Source organism: Geotrypetes seraphini, chromosome 1 (assembly GCF_902459505.1).
Source record: "Geotrypetes seraphini chromosome 1, aGeoSer1.1, whole genome shotgun sequence".
NCBI classification, from domain to species: Eukaryota; Metazoa; Chordata; class Amphibia; order Gymnophiona; family Dermophiidae; genus Geotrypetes; species Geotrypetes seraphini.
Genome location: NC_047084.1, coordinates 21,320,296 through 21,340,298, shown reverse-complemented (window position 1 = coordinate 21,340,298; position 20,003 = coordinate 21,320,296). Strand labels below are relative to the sequence as shown.

The 20,003-nt window shown below is 41.1% G+C and overlaps 1 protein-coding gene across 11 annotated transcripts in view; it reads right to left on the bottom strand.

Moving 5' to 3' along the window:
• The window catches only part of RAD17 (RAD17 checkpoint clamp loader component), a 91,585-nt gene that overhangs the window by 35,550 nt on the left and 36,032 nt on the right, over positions 1-20,003 (bottom strand). For 10 of the 11 annotated variants that reach the window (XM_033926976.1, XM_033927068.1, XM_033927341.1 and 7 more), the window contains exons 6-13: positions 17,196-17,332; positions 15,594-15,646; positions 15,376-15,501; positions 15,208-15,277; positions 10,825-10,936; positions 6,680-6,868; positions 5,170-5,255; positions 603-749 (exon numbers count right to left, since the gene is read on the bottom strand). In XM_033926976.1, coding sequence (XP_033782867.1) covers positions 603-749; positions 5,170-5,255; positions 6,680-6,868; positions 10,825-10,936; positions 15,208-15,277; positions 15,376-15,501; positions 15,594-15,646; positions 17,196-17,332 — 920 coding nt within the window. The remainder of the gene's footprint in view (positions 1-602; positions 750-5,169; positions 5,256-6,679; positions 6,869-10,824; positions 10,937-15,207; positions 15,278-15,375; positions 15,502-15,593; positions 15,647-17,195; positions 17,333-20,003) is intronic. The other variant, XM_033927156.1, reaches the window with a different exon arrangement.

The window sequence follows — 20,003 nt, the reverse complement described above, 5'->3', positions numbered from 1 at the left end:
GGTGGGGTTGTGCTGCACAAGTGTATGGGAGGGAGGGATAGAAAGATGCTGCACAAGGGGATGGGTGAGAGGGGAGGAAAGATGCTGCACATGAGGTGGGGAGAGAAAGTAAAGAGGAAGAATGGGGTAGAGGAGAGAAAGGGAGAGATGATTGTTGTATATGAAAAAAATAAAATCTTTGTTTTTATCTTCACCGATTACTTGTTGGGATGTACATATCTTGTCTCTATCACTCCTATCTGAATATATTCAATGGAGTTTCTTTTATTATTCAATTGTTACATTGTAAACTGTTTAAGTCAGTAAAATGTTTACCTGTACTTGGTCAGTAACCCATTGTATGTTATGAAACAAAGATGTTAATAAAGATGATTGAACTAAAAAAAAAAAAAAGTGGGAGTGGTATATCAAATCCCCCGAAAATAAGCCCTAATTCGTTTTTTGAACTCAAAATTAATATAAGACACTGTCTTATTTTCAGGGAAACACGGTATTAGAAAGAGGTGAGAATTAGATGCTCATTGTACACACGTGCAGCTATTTTTCTGTAAATGAGGAAAAAAGCAGCAAGAAAGCTTAGTACTGAGATGAATAATTCTTACATTCCAGTCCCCTGTGAGGATGTCTGCAGTGCTCATATACTTGCTAGCCCTCACGACATCATCTATATCAGTCAAGAAATCGAGATAATTTTGATGCAGGTATAAATTAAACAGGTCTCCGGGCATGTGTGACTTTTCTACAACTGCCTATATTTAATAAAAGAGAAATAATGTACAAGATAACATAATTAAAACAAAACAAAAGCTCTATAATGCAAATAGCATTTCTATTAGCATTGTTTGCAGTGCTGGGCTCCAACTACCGGTACTTAAAAAGTAGTTTAACTACATTTTCTTGTAGCAATTTAACTACATCAGAGAACTACTGCAAAAGTATTAGTTAAATTCTTCAATGGCATTTTAATTTGCCTTACAATCAATTACACAACCATTGCACTTAGGAAAATGTGTTTCATGTTTAAAAACAAGAGTTGCTAAATCCTCAGCAAGGCTATTCTTATGTTCTAACAAACCAGGCTAGAAATGGGAGCTTGGATAATTTACATTCTGGGCATTTTCTGTCATTTAGCTTGTACTATGTGTTTTCTGGTATTTTAATGTAGACGATAAGGCAAACACGCTTAGATAATATCATCAGCAGTACATAGCAATATAGCAGTAATGAACTGTGGAAGAGCAAAAATGATCTTCATAATTATATCTCCTAAACAAAGAGGCAGCAGAATGCAAAAATTTGGTCTTTTTTTTTTTTTACTTTATTTATGTCAACTTGAAACAGGGTACAAACAAGGGACAACAGTCATTGCTCAAACACAGCAGCATTATCAAAAAGCAACCGTCAAAACAGGGGAAGAGCACAAGAAAATTTGGTCTTATCTTATAATTTTATTTCCTCAAGTCCAACTAGACCAGTCCAAAACTGATGTCTTATCTCCATCACCCAGCAGATGGGAACAAATAATGAAGAGTTATGAATTTCATACACCTCTACCCCCTCTGTCACCAGGGGCCCTGGATTATCATGGATAAGAACATAAGAACTGCCATCTCCGGATCAGACCCATGGTCCATCGAGTCCGGCGATCCGCACACGCGAGGCCCAGTCAGGTATACACCTGGTGTAGTTTTAGTCACCCATATCCCTCTATGCCTCTCGTAAGGAGATGTGCATCTAATTTGCCTTTGAATCCCAGCACAGTGGATTCCTTAATAACCTCCTTTGGGAGAGCATTCCAGGCGTCCACCACTCACTGCGTAAAACAGAACTTCCTGACATTTGTCCTGGACTTGTCCCCCCTTAGCTTCAAACCATGTCCTCTTGTCCGTGTTGCGTTGGACAACGTAAATAATTTATTTTCCTGCTCTATTTTATCGACGCCTTTCAGCATTTTGAACGTCTCGATCATGTCCCCTCGCAGCCTCCTCTTCTCAAGGGAGAACAGTCCCAGTTTCTTGAGTCGTTCCTCATATTCCAAGTTCTCCATACCTCTTATTAACTTCGTTGCTCGTCTCTGCACCCTCTCCAGCAGTTTTATGTCCTTCTTTAGGTTGGGAGACCAATGTTGGACACAGTATTCCAAGTGTGGTCTGACCATTGCTCTATAAAGCGGCATTATGACTTTCTCCGATCTACTCGTGATTCCTTTCTTTATCATGCCTAACATTCTGTTTGCTTTCTTTGCCGCTGCCGCGCATTGTGCCGACGGCTTCAGGGTCCTATCTATCAGTACACCCAGGTCCTTTTCTTGTTCGCTCTTACCCAGAGTTGCGCCTGACATTCTATACTCGTGTTCCTTATTCTTACTACCTAAATGCATTACTTTGCATTTCTCCACGTTGAACTTCATCTGCCATTGCTCTGCCCATTTCTCTAACTGATACAAGTCGCTCTGGAGTTCCTCGCTATCCTCCTGCGATCTGATTGCCCGGCATAGCTTTGTGTCGTCTGCAAACTTAATGATCTCACTGGATATTCCGTCTTCCAGGTCATTGATATAAATATTAAATAGGATCGGCCCAAGCACCAAGCCCTGGGGCACACCACTAGTCACTTTCTCCCATACGATCTCTGCAGCTGGCATAGCTTTCAAAGTCCCTCTTGCTCCCTTCAACACCTTCAGAAACCCAAGTCCAGCTCCGATGATATTATAGTGATCAGATCTTCTTTAAAAGAGGCAATATCATTTCAGATCTCCCCCGACAAAGATTGCAGCTCACTCCCAGACCTCTCATCCTCTAATTAAGTATCCTGTTCAGTCCAAGACTACTAAACCACAAACTAGGCAGTTCAAATATGCAGCAAAGATAATCAGTTGGAGTCCCTGCAAATGATCATTCATGTTTTCTTGTTTGGCTCTAGCATTAACCCCCTTCTAAACTCTCTCATATGCTTATAAAGGTACTGCCAGTTGTGAACCCAAGTTCCAATACAAATTCTTCCCATTGCTCGCCACATGCTGCCTTTTTGGATGCCCCTACACTGCTGAGATGTCCCTCCCCTGGAGGGTGGGGGCCAAGATACCTGTTATGGTACCAACCTCAGGGTTTGTACAGCAGTGCCTACTGACATGGCTCTGGCGATTCCAGTGCTGATGATAAATGCCAGTCCGGCAGGGGAAAAATACATCTGTATTTGATATTATTAGGCCTCAGGTTCTGGGTGATTTCCAAAGATTCTTTATGCCTTTTCCTTGTTGCTGGTTTGGCATTCACTTATATCTTGAGTTTATGCCCCTCCCAGGATACAGCCTTTCTTCATGGTAACATGCTATTATGTCTTGAGAGAAGTTCCTGCGTGGGAGCTCTGTGCAACTTATGATTTCTGTCTCTGGACTTGGGTTCAGTTCTTAACAACGTCCATACAATCAATAAAGTCATCAGTCTCTGGCAGCTGTCCCCAACGCAGGTTTCATCGCCAGGATCATTTTCTAGCACCTATCAACATTTTAGGAGAAACCTAAAAACCATATTTGTTCACCAGATTCCTGGGTAACAGTAACTGAAACTTCCATTAAACTATAATCCAAACTTCTTAGAACTTAACAGTATTGCGGTATAAAAATAAGTTTTTATGTTATGTTATGTTTTCAAGGTCCTGCAGCTTATTTTGTAATTCTTGGCTGCTCTGTTCCAGTGTTTCCGCACGGCATCAATGGCCTCCCATTGCTCCTCGTTTCTTTTACTCTCCTACCCAACTGGCTTATGTCAGGTGAAAGCTCTGATCTTCTTTAAAGGAGGCAATATCATTTTGGATCTCCCCAGAAAAGATTGTAGCTCACTCCCAGACCTCTCAGCCTCTACTTAAGTATCCTCTTTTACTGTGTTCTCTACCAGTTCTCTCTGCTACCCATATGACACCCCCACCGCCGCCATCTTGAGCACACTTCGTTCTGGCTCACCTGAGCTGGGGGGGGGGTAGAGAAGTAACTGGGTCTCTGGACTGGTGAGTGTCTTGGGGTGGGGAAAAGGAAGAGGGTGACTGATCCCGTGCAGAGAGTGCTGGGGCCCTGGAGACCATAGAAGCCTGGGAGAAAGCTGTCACTGGGTCCTGAGTTCCTGGCCTGATAACAGTCAGCGAGAGCGATGTTACAAGAGAAAGGTTCTCAGGGTGGAGAGTGCTTCGGTACTAGGATAAGTTGCCATAGCAGGGAGATGCGAATCGTTTGTTTACTCTTTCCAAAAAATATTAGGAGTAGGGGCATGACTTGAAGCTACTAAGTAGTAGTCTTAAAACAAATATAAAAAAATATTTCTTCACTCATTGTGTAATTAAACTCTGGAATTCGTTGCCAGAGAATGTGGTGAAAGCAGTTGGCTTAGCAGGGTTAAAAAAAAGGTTTGGATTACTTCCTAAAAAAGAAGTCCATAGGCCATTAGATGGATGTGGGGAAATCCACTGCTTATTTCTAAGATAAGCAGTATAACATATTTTTCTATTTGGGATCTTGCAAGGTACTTGTGACCTGGATTTGCTATTGCTGGAAACAGTATGGCAGCTCTTATGTTCTAAATATGTGAACTCTCTTAAACCCACTGACTTGCATTTCACTGTCATCTGCAAGTTCTATGGCTCACTTTAGTATCAGATGACCAAGTCAGTGCTGTGCCTCACAACTTAAAATTCTGCCAGCTCTCACTGTAAGACTATTTCACTACAGAACTGTCCTGGAAATCTAGCAGTGTGCAACTGCCATGGTTAGTGATGTCATGTGCTCTTTTGCCTTTGGATTTCTGTAATGAGCACCAAGGAAATAAGGTTGTCTCCTATTCGACTTGCACTAAAAAAATTAAGGTTATGTTAATGTCAAATTAAAAAAAAAAAGAAGTCAGGCAACTGTAGTAATCTTGAGATTTTACACATTATGAACCTCATTATTTCAATAATAGACCCTACAAAAGAGCTTTTGAATACAATATAAGCCCTGCATGCCAAGCACCAGTAGGAATGGAAAGCAAGTTCCTTCTGCCTCAGTGAAAGTATAGAAGCAAATATTTCCTTTTGCCAGGCAAAGATTTGAGCTAAAATAGATCAGAGGAAAGCACTACCCAAAATAAGGATATAAAACTAACTAGCTCAGTTCATTTAAGAGATGTGAATAAAAGTTACCTCTGGTTCAACTAGTAATGGGTCTCGCTCATGTACTGATAGATGAAGTGGCAGGCGAGGAAGATTAGATTCTGTGGCTGGTTCCCCTGTAAAGCAGGTATATTTGTTCAGTTTAATCAACAGCATTTGTACCTCTCTCACACAGCAGCATTACAGCATGGTTAATATTCTGCATTCAACTGCCTGAGCTGCTTTGTTGCTCATGGCTTAATGTTAAATGGAACAGTGGCTAGATTCCTCTTTCCCTGATTATTCGTTCCTGATTCCTGAAAACTTTGAGAGCAATCACAGATACATCTAGTCTCAGTAGGTTGATGTCTCTAGTCCCAGCATGTCTTAAGTGGTCTAGCAATAGGAAAATTATTCTTTTTTCTTTTGCTTTGCTCTATTTTATGTTAAATCTGGAAGCTTCCCTCTATTCCTTTGGGCTTCCAGTTAAGTTGAGACAAGGACCCTAGCACCACACTGCTACCTTAGGATTTTTTCCCCCCTATAATACTGCCCAACTTACATAGTGTAATCACTGAAGAATTTATGAGCCAAGTGATCCTGCACCAGAACTCCTTTCAGAACCCGGCAATCATGGACACTAAATCTGATCATTATGTGTCACCACTGCTTGAAGATTATGACTCCCTCCTTTGTAGTTTCCGCACATGCGCAGACGTCAATGCAATGATGTCACACACATGTATGACATCATCACATCTATGTCTGCGCATGAGCTTGTTAATCCTATAATGACTACTCCGGTGGGGAGGTGTGGAGAGCAGGAGAGGCGCCTGCAAGGAGGAGAGGCGCTGGTGAGGAGGAGAGGCACCAGTTGACTCGCCTACATGACATGCCTCTTGCGGCATATCAGGAATCTCGTCACAGCACACAGTTTTGCGATAGACTGGTGTAAATGATAACTAAGCAAGAATCAGAATTGGAGCTATGACAGAGACAGCTGAACCAAAAGGTAATACCCAAATCTTTGTTTAATCAGAAAAATGAACAGTCAACAAGTACAAATGAAGAAAGCATTGGAATGGTGGGGTCCTCTTGCTCTCAGAGAATACTATAGAATCGATGAACACTGAAACAGTAAGAAAGAATACCAGTTGTTTCATTAATATTTTGCAAACCAAACTGTCCATGTGAAGCCAGCTTGTACTGAAGTAGATGAAACCTCTGCTAACAAACTACTAAGTTTCATGTTGAATGACACAAAATGGACAAAAACTGTAAATCTTTCTTAGGGTACGTACAAGGGGCCGCTGAAAAGTTCTCAGCCCAACCAATACAGTTGGGGCAGTCTCCCTCGAGGGCTATACAATTAGTCCAGCAATTTTCCACTTTTTTAATTTTGTCAGAAAAATATGGAACAGAAAAAGTAGAAAAATTGTTGAACTAAATGTATACCCTCGATGGAAACTGCCCCAGCTTTGTTGATTGGGATGAGAACTTTTCATGAGCCCTTTGTACTATTTCAGAAATCTTGGATTGTGAATTTATCTATGCCACTTACTTTTGCAGTATAGGATTTTCCCCAGAGCACGGAAAAGAAAAAGTGAAGCATCTTTGCCACCAATTGCTTGTAAGTGTTCCTGTTTGACTAAAGACTTTTCCAAATTCTGTTTCTGCTTTGCTCTGGATGACAATTTCCCTGGTTTGTGACCAGTTTTCTCCCTCTTGTTTGGCCTCTGAAGAGAGGAATCTGTGACAGATATATTAACAAGAACTCTGGATTAAAGACCATACAGTTGTTTACAAGGGTATATCTACCCTTAAAAACCTCCAAAAGATATCAGGCCAGGTCCATTTAAAATTGTAGGGCTAGGTAAATTTCCCTAAATTAGGACTATCTTGGAGCAAACAACAGTAACTTAGGGCAAAGGTTACTGTTGGCACCTTGCCTTCCCCATCCCCTCCCCTCCCAACACTTACCCACCCCTCAGCAGCCCATGTGGTTCTTGTGGCAACTCCTAAAGGCAGTAGGCTAAACTGCTGTTGGCCAACCTATAGAGCATGTCAGCACTTTTTTTTTTTTGAGGGGGGGAGGTATGGGAATGGGTGTCATACTATGCACAATTTGCTTCCACACTTCTGTGCCACTACTGCTATCATCTCTTCATTTCATAGTCAGTCTTGCCTGCCTACTGCAGCTGTTTTGCTGAAGATATCATAAATTTGCCTGTTCCTTGGTTACACTTTCTCTTTAGGATAATAGTCTTTTTGATTTGTTATTCTTAATATATTTCCCATATATTCATTTTTTTATGGTATAAAAAAACATGCGACTATTCCATTCACCCCATATTTAAAATTCTCCTCTCTTAAGTCCACTGTTCATATCTTTATGCTTCATTCCTTTCCATTTGATAGGATAGGGTTCTAGAGCAGATTAATATAAGAGCACCCCAGTTTTACTTAACATAAGAGGTACCATACTGAGAAAGACCAATGGTCTATTGAACTCAGCAACCTGCCTCCAACAGTGACTACTCTGGGTCACTTGGAAGGCCCAGCAGATTCTAATAGAAAAACTCATTCCCTATCACTCTCTCCCTAAAGTAAGGACACCCTAGTCTACCTGGTTTACAGACCTGCTCTTCAAAAACTTGTGCAAACCTTTTTTCACAGCTATACTGCTCACCTTGACCACATTTTCTGGCAAGGTGAGGCTTTTTTTTTAATACTTTTATAGTATGGACTTTTAATTTTTCTAATTGGCTGATCCCAGTCTTTTCCATTTTCCTTCTGTAAGTCTTCTCCTAAATTCTTTTCTAGGTTTACATTTAATCTTCTCTACTCTTATCTTCTTCCTTTCCTTAACTATATCTGCCTGGCACAGGTCTTTCTTTTTATGGGCCACTTTTCTTTTCTCTGCCTTTATAACCATCCATTTGATTATACCCTCATATTCCCTTTCTCTCAGTCTCCCTTCCTCAGTCTCCTTTCCATGTCTTATCAACCTACTTGGCTTTTCTCATTTCCCTCATCTCCTCTCCAGCATTCCTATTGCTCCCTCTGTTTGTCTCCTTCCTCAGTGTCCTATTTCCTCCACCATCTTTCATCCAATCTCTAATCCTCTCATTTGTATCATCTCTACTTACCCTCTCAGCCTTCACCTACCCTCCACTGTCTGTTATCTCCTCAGTAGCCTAGTTCCACCTGCCCTTGCAGGTAAAAGGTATGAGCCAATGGTTCTTTGAGTTTGTGTGGCTGTTAGGACTTACTTGCTTTTACTGCTCATTGCTGCCCCTAGAAACTGTTTCCCTTAGGCAACAACCTAATCTTGCCTAATAGTTAGGGCTGGTCCTGGTCAGGAACCTAAATGAAGTCACAGGAACAGGGCTGTTTGCCTCCTTTCTAAACCTCCACTGTGACCCATGCTCAGTAGTGGCAGTAAAGATGGGACAGGTGATTCAGTGAATATTCTTAGGCCCTGCACCCTCCTCCTTTGTGGAAATTCATATAGAGTACTTCTGCCTGTGCTGACTACTGCTATTATTTTCATATTTTGCCATCATATTTCTAAGTGGTGGGTGGAGGAAGTAAACACAGGAGATGAGGGAAACGGAGGTCTGAAACTTCACTTTAATCGTCTTCTGAAGTCACATGAATTTTTAAATGTTAAAAAGGGGTTAATATTAAATAAAAGAGCTAGGAAACACTAGACTATATACTATACACTTCAGCTTGGAAAAGAGACGGCTGAGGGGAGATATGATTGAAGTCTACAAAATCCTGAGTGGAGTAGAACGGGTACAAGTGGATTGATTTTTCACTCCGTGAAAAAAAATGACAAACACTTGATGAAGTTACAGGGAAATACTTTTAAAACCAATTGGAGGAAATTTTTTTTCACTCAGAGAATAGTTAAGCTCTGGAATGCATTGACAGAGGATGTGGTAAGAGTGGATAGCGTAGCTGGTTTTAAGAAAGGTTTGGACAAGTTCCTGGAGGAAAAGTCCATAGTCTATTATTGAGAAAGACACAGGGGAAGCCACTGCTTGCCCTGGATCGGTAGCATGGAATATTGCTACACCTTGGGTTTTGACCAGGTACTAGTGACCTGGATTGGCCACTGTGAGAACGGGCTACTTGATGGACCACTGGTCTGACCCAATAAGGCTATTCTTATGTTCTTAATATTCAAATCCTTCATGTAGTTGTTTGCACCAACCATATAAGATTTTATTGATATTTTAAAAATCCAGGCCACATACATATCTATTTGAAAAGGGATGCTGGTTAGAAGCATTCCAGTGCTAGGCAAAGTTATCCATTTAAGCAGAAATACTCAGCTGCTAAATGGATAATTTATTAATTTACATGGTACTGCACAAATAGAAGGTATAAAAGTTAAACCTATATCTTTTCCACATAAGTCTAAAGGATAAAATATCTGTTTCACTTTATGTTATCAGCTCTCCATTGAAATAGGACTTCTCTACAGAGTTTATCCTTAACAACAATGAAACTCAGCCTAGAGAGCCCGGCTTGTACTGAAGCAGATGAAACCTCAGCTAACAAACTACTAACTTTCATGTTGAATGAAACCAAATGGACAAAACAAATTGCAAACCTTTCTCAGGGTATACGTATATGAGAGGCTGCTGAAAAGTTCTTCGTCCAACCAATAAAGTAATACAAATAGAGAAATACAAATGAAAGGCCAGGACATAAGCTATAGAAAGAAACCCTTGAGCTGGGCTCTAGTAACAACACAGAAAACTGGGGGAATAGGGCTCAATTTCCACTTTGGCTCCTTGTGACTCTAGGCAAGCTACTTAACCCTCCATTGCCCCAGGTACAAAAGATTGTGAGCCCCAACAAAGACAGAGAGGTTATCTGTATGCAATATGTAAACCTCTTTGGTTGTATAGGTTCACAAAACGCTTGGGACCAAAGACATTTCGGATTTTAGAATTTTTGGGTTTTTGGAATGATGTATCACCAGAGGCCATAGTGATTTATATTTGTTACCTGCTGCAGTCCTGCAGGCTTCTTTCTGTCACCTCCTGTTTTGCTGACATTACTTCCTCTTCTTTCCTTCCTGGCTGAAGTGACAGAGAGAAGTGTGCTGGGCTGCAGCAGACAATGAATATGAATCGCCCTGGCCACCAGCAACACTTCAGAGGTACACCAGTGTGAGGTAAGATGAAAAAACTGAACTATCAGCGAAGAGTGAAGTCTTTAAAGTGACTTTGGGGCTCATTTTACTTTTGATAATAAAAGCAAGCTTTTTTTTATACAAATTAGTAATGCAACAATGCTACAAAAATCATTTTGGTTTTTGGAACTTTTTGGATTTTAGAATTTTGGATAAAAGGATCTTGTACCTGTACCACAGAAATGCAGTATATCAAGAATCTAACAAGCACAAACATAACAAGCCAAGCTATGTATCTCCTTTACTAACAATTTGTTTCATATGAAAATACATGTGGAAAATATTATTGATGAACTTTAGTTGTAATCCACTTTGGCTCTTGTTATGAAAGGCGGTATACCAAATATCATTAAACTAAACTCAACTATACCCTCAGAATATCAGTAAGCATTTTAAGTGAACCCTTCCCCTTCTGTGCTACACCTCAGGCAAGATAAGTGATTTCATTATCTATCCTGCATGGTTAAGATATCAATATCAATCTCTAAAATTACCTGTTAAAGAAGAAAAGTGGAGACTGTTTATTGCATTTCTAATGTCACCTGAGCTCCCACAACACAGAAGCTCCAGAGCAGTTTTATCAGGAACAGCAACTCTTCCTCCACTCTTAAAAGTAAGAAATGATGACAGGTTAAAGAAATTGAGAAAAGATCAATATAATATTCACAAGAGAAAATGGTGTGGGGGAGTTCAATTTCTACCTCAGGTTACTCCTTTTAACATGTGAAATATTGCTGCACTACCATGGAGAACACTGAACTGTAGCTGTATGGAGGAGTGTGTGGTGCAGTGGTTAGATCTACAGCCTCAGCACCCTGGGGTTGTGGGTTCAAACCCCGCACTGCTCCTTGTGACCCTGGGCAAGTCACTTAATCCTCCATATCCCCAGGTACGTTAGATAGATTGTGAGCCCACCGGGACAGAGAGGGAAAATGCTTGAGTACCTGATTGTAAAAACCGCTTAGATAACCTTGATAGGCGGTATATAAAATCCTAATAAACTTGAAACTTGAAACTTAGCAAAATGAACATCACACAACTAGTATGGCAACACCACAGTTGTCCAGAAGCAGCACCAAAGGGGAGGGGCCTTAAGCAACCTGGGCCAATCAGAGCCTTAGGCCCCTCCCCAGAGAATCCCAGGATGCACCAGGGAGGGGAAGGCCTGCCATTTTGAAGAGAGGCGCGTCTGTTGGCCAGAGGGATTAAGCATTCCTCCGGCCAGCCATCATGAACAAGGTAGGGGGCGGGGGTCATCGGAGGCACAGAGGGAGTGGGCAATTCTCCCGCTGCTTAGGGGGTATCGGGGGGTGGGGGGTTTGCTTGACAGCAGCGGTGGGAGGAAGTGAGCATCCCTCCTGCTGCTGGGGGGGGTGCTTGACGGCAGCAGCGGGAGGGAGTGCACATCCCTCCTGCCGGGGGTGTTGGGTGGATAGGGCAAACTATTCTGGCAGGTCTGAGCTGTCAAGCCTTACTTTCCTGTCAATGCCTGAGTCAATCAGCGCTCAGGCATTGACATGCCAATGTAGGACAGTGAGGTTAGGAAATCACCTGGCAATAACAGGGAATTGCCCGAAGTGCTCACTTAAATATTAATGACCTTGTGGTAATACATTTGCATGGCAGAGTCAGAGTCTGCCAGGAAGCTCGGAAAAGACCGCAGTGAGCCCTTTTGAGAATTGGCTGGTTGAATATTTCCACATTAAACTTGCTAGAACCTGTTTAGGGACCATCGTTAAAGGCATGGTGGGTTTTGAGAATCTTCCCCCTAATTCACTTTGCTACAACCAACGCAAGAAAAAGAGATTAGGTTCCTACCTTGCTAATATCTTTTCTAGTAGACAGGTGTGTCATTCTGGACAGTAGGGTATTCTCTCCATGTCTGTGAGCCATGCAGAAAAAAATCCATTCCAGGTTTTCAACTCCGCCACCTTCTCCAGAGGGCTCTGCTACCCCCTTCTGTTTGTACCAAAGCAGGCAATAGTCTTATATAGAACACATAAGAAGGAGGGGTATGGGCAGACTCCCCAAACTACATATCTGTTCTGCTCTGAAAAAGTATAACAAACATGTTAACATTTTAATTGAACAATCAAAACATTGAAATAACCATACCATCAAACATTTATGAAGCTCAAACATTCCCCCAAAGTGTTATAGCAATAGATTATTCTTCATACCCTTAAGGTCTGACTTAACATCAAAAATCTCAGTTTGGACTTGAACTTCCTAATTGAGACAGTAGGCAGGCAGAGTAAATACTGACAGGGCAGGGGTTCCAGAATAACTCACCTATCTACAAGAAAAGATATTAGCAAGGTAAAAACCTAATCTCTTTTTCTAGTGCAACAGGTATGTCATTCTGGACAGTAGGGACACAGAAAAGCAGTCCCCCCCAAGACTGGTCTGAGACATCAACCCCCCCCCCCACTGGACCTCATGTGTGGAGATGGGGGAAGGAAATGCAAATCAGTCCTGATCCTGGAGAAAATTACCATGGAGCCACTCAGCCTGCGCTCAAGCCCTCTGAGGCGAGTCTTGATCCCAAAGGAACGGTCCCGAACTGTTAATGCAGGTCGGCAAAATAGGTGACCTGACAAGCAGGCTGTCCCTTGGCTACAGACTTCAGACCTCTAAGTCTGAGCTCTCACGCAGCCAGAAATGTCCCAGGAAAAATAAACACGAGCCGAAGAGACAGGTTCCTACCATCTTGCGTGTAGATAGAGAGACAAACTGAGGAATTGGAGCACAGCCCAGAGAGATGGGAGGTGGAGCTAAAAATTCTAATGAAGCTCACTACACAAATTCTCATGGGAATAGAAGGTTCAGGAATAGTGTGCCTGTTGCACTAGAACTGAATTTTAGAGATGGGGGATACTATAGGAAATGGCAGAAACCCTTAAAAACAGGATTTTCAGACCCTCCTGATTTTGCCCATAGGTTACAATAACCTTACTCACCATGACATGTGCTCTGAATGTGCTGCAGCCTGCCTGAGTTCTAAGAAGTAGCTGGATATGGGATAAGAAATTTTGCCTCAATCAACTTGAGATCTTCGGACTGCCAGTCAGACCAAAGTCCGTTTGATCCTCAATCTCCGCGAAACCACGAAAGTGCAGGACAGCTGGCACCCTGAAGAGCCCCACTGAGCCTCCTACAGATGCCTAACAGCCTGCTCTCAAGCCCCTATGATTCAGTAGGAAAGCACAGTTCTTTCCTGAACTGGAGAGCTCTGGCGCATTGATAGCCACAAAAACTGTGAAAAATACTGCAAATAAAAAAGAAATATACAGAGCACATCAGAAAGACACCTTCTGGCTAATGTGCAGAAGGAAAAACTGAAGGGTAGCTGAGCCCTCAATAGAAGGAGTTGAAAACCTGGAGCGGATTCCTTCTGCATGATTTGTGAACATGGGGAGAATACCCTACTGTCCAGAATAAAACACCTTTAGCACTAGAAAAAATGGCTTATATTTAACATTCTTAACAGAGGAAAATTTCAATAGCAGAAGATTGCGCTTATGACCGTCCCTAAATGAACCTAACAAATTAATCAAAGAAACCAATTCATTAGGACAACAGCCTTCTAAAGTTTTAAAAATTAAACACACTACCTTAAAGTATATTCAAGCCTGCACCAGATGCCAATGTAGCTCTCTAAACATACGATAATTACGATTAATAGTGACACAGTTTAAGTAAAGTAGGTTTTATTTAGGGGGGGGGGTCATTTTTTCTCCTTAAAGAACTTTCAAATAATTTCTTCTTTCCCATCCCTCCATATTTCCCAACCTTTATCTCTACCATCTCTCCATTTCTTGCCCTCTTCCCATCTATCCTTTTGCCTCTTTCTCCTCCCCACTTTCTCAGGGTATGTCCCACCCAGAATTCTAGAGAGGAAGGGTAGCCTGAGGGGGAACACTAGAGGAGGGGCTGGACCTTTGCAATGTTGTGTGCTCAGGGGTGGAACACTAAACACTTGCTCCAAATTGCTGGAAACCCACAGTATGCCACTAGTCCTTACTGCCTCTTTTTCTACATCTGACCACTACCTCTTTCCCCCTCTCCCATTTTCTGAGCATTTACCCATATATACATTCTCTTTGCTAACACACAATTCTTATCATCTGCTTCTCACACTTGGAAGCAAGGGACACTGGCAACAGTGAGATTAAAACAAATTCTGGTTCTCCTCTTGAGGCAGGGCATAGGAGAAAGGACTCAACTAATTGGCTTGCACAGAAAAATTAGTGTGCCCTGCCACTAATGAAGCTTAAAAAAAAAAAAAGAGCAATGATGTCAGCTCTATGAAAACCTGTGAACAGGTACAGCATTCATGTGTATCTTACCTACTTTCAACTAATCAAGAATTTCAAATGTTGGTAGGTTTTCTTGCTGAAAGACTTAGAGCTCCTTTTACTAAGGTACGCTAGCGTATTTAGCGCACGCAAAAGATTAGCACGTGCACTAGCCAAAAAATTACCGCCTGCTTAAAAGGAGGCAATAGCGGCTAGTGCGCGCTATTCCACGTGTTAAGGTCCTAACGCACCTTTGTAAAAAGAGCCCTTAGTAATACAATAATCTGAAACAACATTTTATTTAGAGTTAGTTCACCATTATACAATTCTTGTACCCGTTTTATTATAAATGGACGAGAGGTCCATTTTGTAAATAGACAAGAAGTCCAATTGATATTTCCTATTTTGTTTTCTTTAGTATATAAGCAGGTTTTTCCATTAATATGGGCTTGAAAGGAATTTTGGTTTTGTATGTTTATATCTGAGAACTGATTGTATTTCTCCTTTTCATATTTCTTTGTGAAATTGTAATGATGAAAAATTTATTAAAAAAAAAAAAAAGAATTCTTGGCTTCTTACCCAATTAGTTTCAGAAGTGGCTATTCGATTAAGTACTTTCATCATGCTTGTTGGAGCCACAGGGTTGAAACTATCAAAAATAAAACAGAATAAAGTAAGTACCACGTGCCAAATTTCCAGCTTCCACTCACAACCACAGCAATGTGTGCGGTAAAAATTCTTCCTCACCTAATATTAGAAAAGGAGAGCTCTTCCTGGATCTCCTTGGGGAACAGCAGTCTCTGGTTAATATCTCCACTGATACTATCAGAGACTATGAACACCAGGGGACAACGACCAGTTTGCACAAATCGTCTGGAGTTAAACACATGTAGATTTCAGGTTAGTTCCTGATAGATCTAGTTTTTTACCTCCACTTAACAAGCTGCTTTGCATTTCTCACCCACCTCAGAATTTGATGCAAACTGGCAGGCTCCCTGTAGAATATGTTTGGCATGTCCTGTTGAAAACACATAAACAATATTTGGTTTATCCCCAAGCTACATCACCCCTCACTTCACCCTTAACCACAACTATAAGAACTCCCAAAAAAATTCAACTCTTCGCCTTCCCCTCCCTAAAACTATGCCACTCAAAAAAATTCCTTGATAAAACCTACGCCTTCCAAGCCGCTAAACTAAACCCTTGGCTAGCCCAAATGGTCCTCAAGGCCTACAACTACCTCGACTTTAGAAAATTACTCAAAACTCACCTATTCCGAGACCAAGACCCTTAATGCCCTTTTCCAATCCTCCTCCTCCCCCCCTTCTGATCTACTCCCCTCCCCTGTCTCCCTCCTCTCCCCCCTACTTCTCTCCTTGCTGTTCGCAACTCTATGATCAATTTGATATGTAACCACTTGTAATCTCTGTCTAACTAATGTGAACCGCCTAGAACTCTTCAGGGTATAGCGGTATACAAAAATAAAGTTATTATTATTATAATCTGTGAGCCGCTTTGGTCAATAATAAATAAATAAATAATCGGAAGCAGGCACATGGAGGGAAAATAAACAGATGAAGCCATTCCAGCCCACGTATGGGATTAGAAAATCAAATCAGGAGTTGCTTATTGCTTAAAATGAGTAGTGTCTCCAACTCATTGAAAAATAGCATTATTTAAATCTTAACTAGAGTAAAAGTAGATTCACCAACTTATTCCCTCCCACTTCATTCACCTCGAAACTAGGTCTGTTGTTTATCTTGAGTAGCATTACAAGAGCCAACTACAACATCCCCCGTCCACTGATGCACTGACTGTTACGTGTTCTGTCTAGCATAGAAGACAGTAGATAGTAACACCCCAATAACAAATTCATGTATTAACTCACTTATTTGAGGGATATTACGATAGGAGATGCAAACACCAAAAAGTGATTTGGTAACATACAGATGCAGAAGCCATGGTTATTGAGAGTAGACAAGGGATACTCAGAGCCAGTGCTGGTACCAGAATACTGTCCTTCAACTTTCACAGAAAGGTCAGGTGCTCCAAAATAAAACTGTATTTAATTAAAGAAAAGCACAGCCAAACATTCCAGCGAAATTTTTTTTTTTTTTCCTCTATTATTGGGTGCTTTCATTAAACCAGAAGGAAGAGAAGGAAAGTGTCAACCCACATACAAAACAAGAAAAAGGATTAAGTACACTTCTCCCTCCGCATTTGCGGTGATAGGGGAACAGCATGGCCGCGAATACAGAAATACCGCGAATAACTTTTCATATGTTATTCGCGGTTTTTCTGTTAAAAAAAAAAACCCTACAAAAGATACAAACCCGCGAATAATCTGACCTTCAAGTGTAGCAATTTGCTCCATACAACGCTGGGAGCAGCGATTTCCTCTATGAAGCGCCGGGAGCAGTGATGTCCTGTGATGTAAATTAGGAGTCGGAGCTAGGGAATGAAAAACCGCGAATAATCAAAACCATGGTTAACAGAACCGCGAATACGGAGGGGGAAAGTGTATTGCCTTCTAAAATTCTGCCAGTTTTTTTCTGAGCGTCACTCACTTCTACAAGTATAAGTTTCCTGTCTGTCTCTGTGGAGTCTCCCACCATCTGCAGTTTAGTATACTTGTTTGCTCTTAACAAAAACTCTTGGAAAAGACCCGTCTGAGACTGGCTGGAAAACATCTGACAGCTTGACTCTAGAAAATAAAATAAAAGAATTCAAAACCTTTCGTCTTCATGGTACTGCAGCTGTGTACTGCTAAGACTAACTTCTTTGAGCTATTCACCAAAAATACATCACTAAGGGAAATAAATGAATCAGTTTAAAAATTATTTGCTCTTCAATTTATTTTTATAATTAAAACCAATTTAATCACATAAAACATTCACCAAATCATATCAGACCCAGGTTGGCAGAACATGAATGTCCTGGCACCTGGAACAGTGCTCTAAAAATGCCAGTTTGGATCAGCTGCACGTGTGAGGGTGGAGAGAGCTGCTGCAGATCAAAGAAAGCTGGACTGAGGGGAGAACTGCTAAAAGCCAGCTAATATTCAAAAGGATTTAACCAGCCAGAAATGGCAGCTGGTCGGTTAAAATCACTTGTTCAGGGGAGAAAAAGCAAGATGGCACTCAAGCAAGACGCGAGTTGAGAGATCTCCCGTCATGTTAGGGATTTTCCTCTTAACCATATTTTTGAATTACCTGCTGTTATGCCTAAAAGATAGGGAAGGCCGAGGGACAATCCTCCAGCTGCTCCGGAAACCTCAACACCGCGACAGACTGTGATAACAGCGTTCACAGTCCATCAAACCTCTGCAGATGTTTCTGCTGCTATGCCAGGGGAAGTGCATAGCTTATACGGCGATTTGTTGCTGAGCCCGCGTGGACCATACACTCCCCCTAAGCCTGGAGACGCTGAGACGGGACTGACGAGCTTGGGACATACTGGATCTGGAGAGGAACATCCCGAATATCCAGCTAACCCAGATGTCAGCACGTCGTCATCGACTCACGTTTTGGAGCCGATGCAAGCAGGGAGTTCTTTCCCGCTGGGACAGAGTGGTAGTGAGAGTGAGGGAGCCCGTGGGCTGTGTCCCATGGAAGGAGCCATATTTCAACTGGCTGATTTTTTCCCCCCTCAAGCCACTTGTGAAACCGCCAGAAGTGACTCTGGATTCAATTTGGACCGCAATAGAAAACTTTGTTACTGATACCTTAAATTCATCTGCTAAGATAACCCATTTGGGGACATCTGTTCAACTTCAGAAGGAATAGTTAACTAAATTGGAGAAAACAACAAACGAAACGAAGACTTTGCTTGTCAAATAATCTACTGATAAAATGTTAATCATGAGGAAAATAGAAAACTTGGAGAATCAACAATGAAATTTAAATTTAAGACTTTTAAATTTTCCAATTGCTAAATATATGTCTCCTCTAGAACTCTTTAAAAAATTTTTGGTAACAGTGTTGAAAGTTCCAGACTCTAATTTACCCCCTATACAAAAAATTTACTACTTAAAGATTTCAGACGATACTCAAGGGGAGAAAACCGAGTTAGATGTTTTGGAATCTTCTGAGATAAAGGTGCTAGGCCGTGCTACATTGTTAGTTACGCTTGTGTTTCTACAAGATAAAGAAATGCTATTGAAGCTATATTTTAAAATGAAACAGGTCTCCTATTTAGGTGAAAAGGTGAATATATTTACAGATGTATCTAAATGGACTCAATCTCGCAGGAAAGAATTTTTACCGTACAAGAGTGATTTCTTTAAGGGCAAGTTTTCAATTAAGATTTCCTTGCAAGTGTTCGTTTCCTATCAAGGGAACAAGTATATTTTCTTTGAATCTGCCCAATTGGGTTTCTTTTTGGAAGGTAAAGGGGTTTCTACCGTGGTCCAGAGCGAAACAGTACAATGTGATCATGGAATATTAGGAATGATGTATGTGCGAGTAATTTTTCCTCTTTATTATATTTAGTTAAATCCTTGATTCCCATAAGGTGGTTTCTTGATGCTTTTTCTCCCTCCACAGGTGGACTATGTTAAAGATTTTTCTTCTTTTTAATGTTTCATATTAATTTATCATTTGATGAATTGAAGAGATGTATTCAGTAGTTCCTGTACAATTGTGTATGTAATTATTTGAAATGATAAATAAATTAAAAAATAAAATAAAATAAAATCACTTGTTCTGGCTATCTGTTATTTTTCAGTAGCATTTAACCAGTTATCACCACTGAAAATTTGTGGGTAGTACCTAAGTGAAAACCTGTTATTTTGGGGGTAGAGTCAACATTTAACCAGCCAGGGTAACCATATAAAACACAGTTTTATTTTTATGCAATGACCCATTTCTGGTTAAGTTCCAAATATCGACTTAACAGCTAGCTATATATCAGCCAGCACCACAAACCAGATGTTCAATGCCAGAAATAAAGCCAGCTACAGTAGGCAAAACACTCACCACTGGCTGAATATTTATCCCCAGATGACATGTGAGGCTTGGGGTGCTCCTGTTAGCTTCCACTGACTCTCACAAAGTGACGCAACTGATCAGCAGGGAATATGCAAAGACTTCACCACCTCTAACGGAAGACTATTCCACGCATCTACCATCCTTTCTGTAAAAAAGTATTTCCTTAGATTACTCCTTAGCCTATCACCGCTTAACTTCACCCTATGCTCTCTCATTCTGAAGCTTCCTTTTAAATGAGAGTTGCCTCGTGTGCATTTATGTCATGTAGGTATTTAAATGGTTTCCATCATATCTCCCCTTTCCCACCTTTCCTCCAAAGTATACATATTAAGATCTTTAAATCTGTCCCCATGGGTCTTATGATGAAGAACACTGACCATTTTAGTA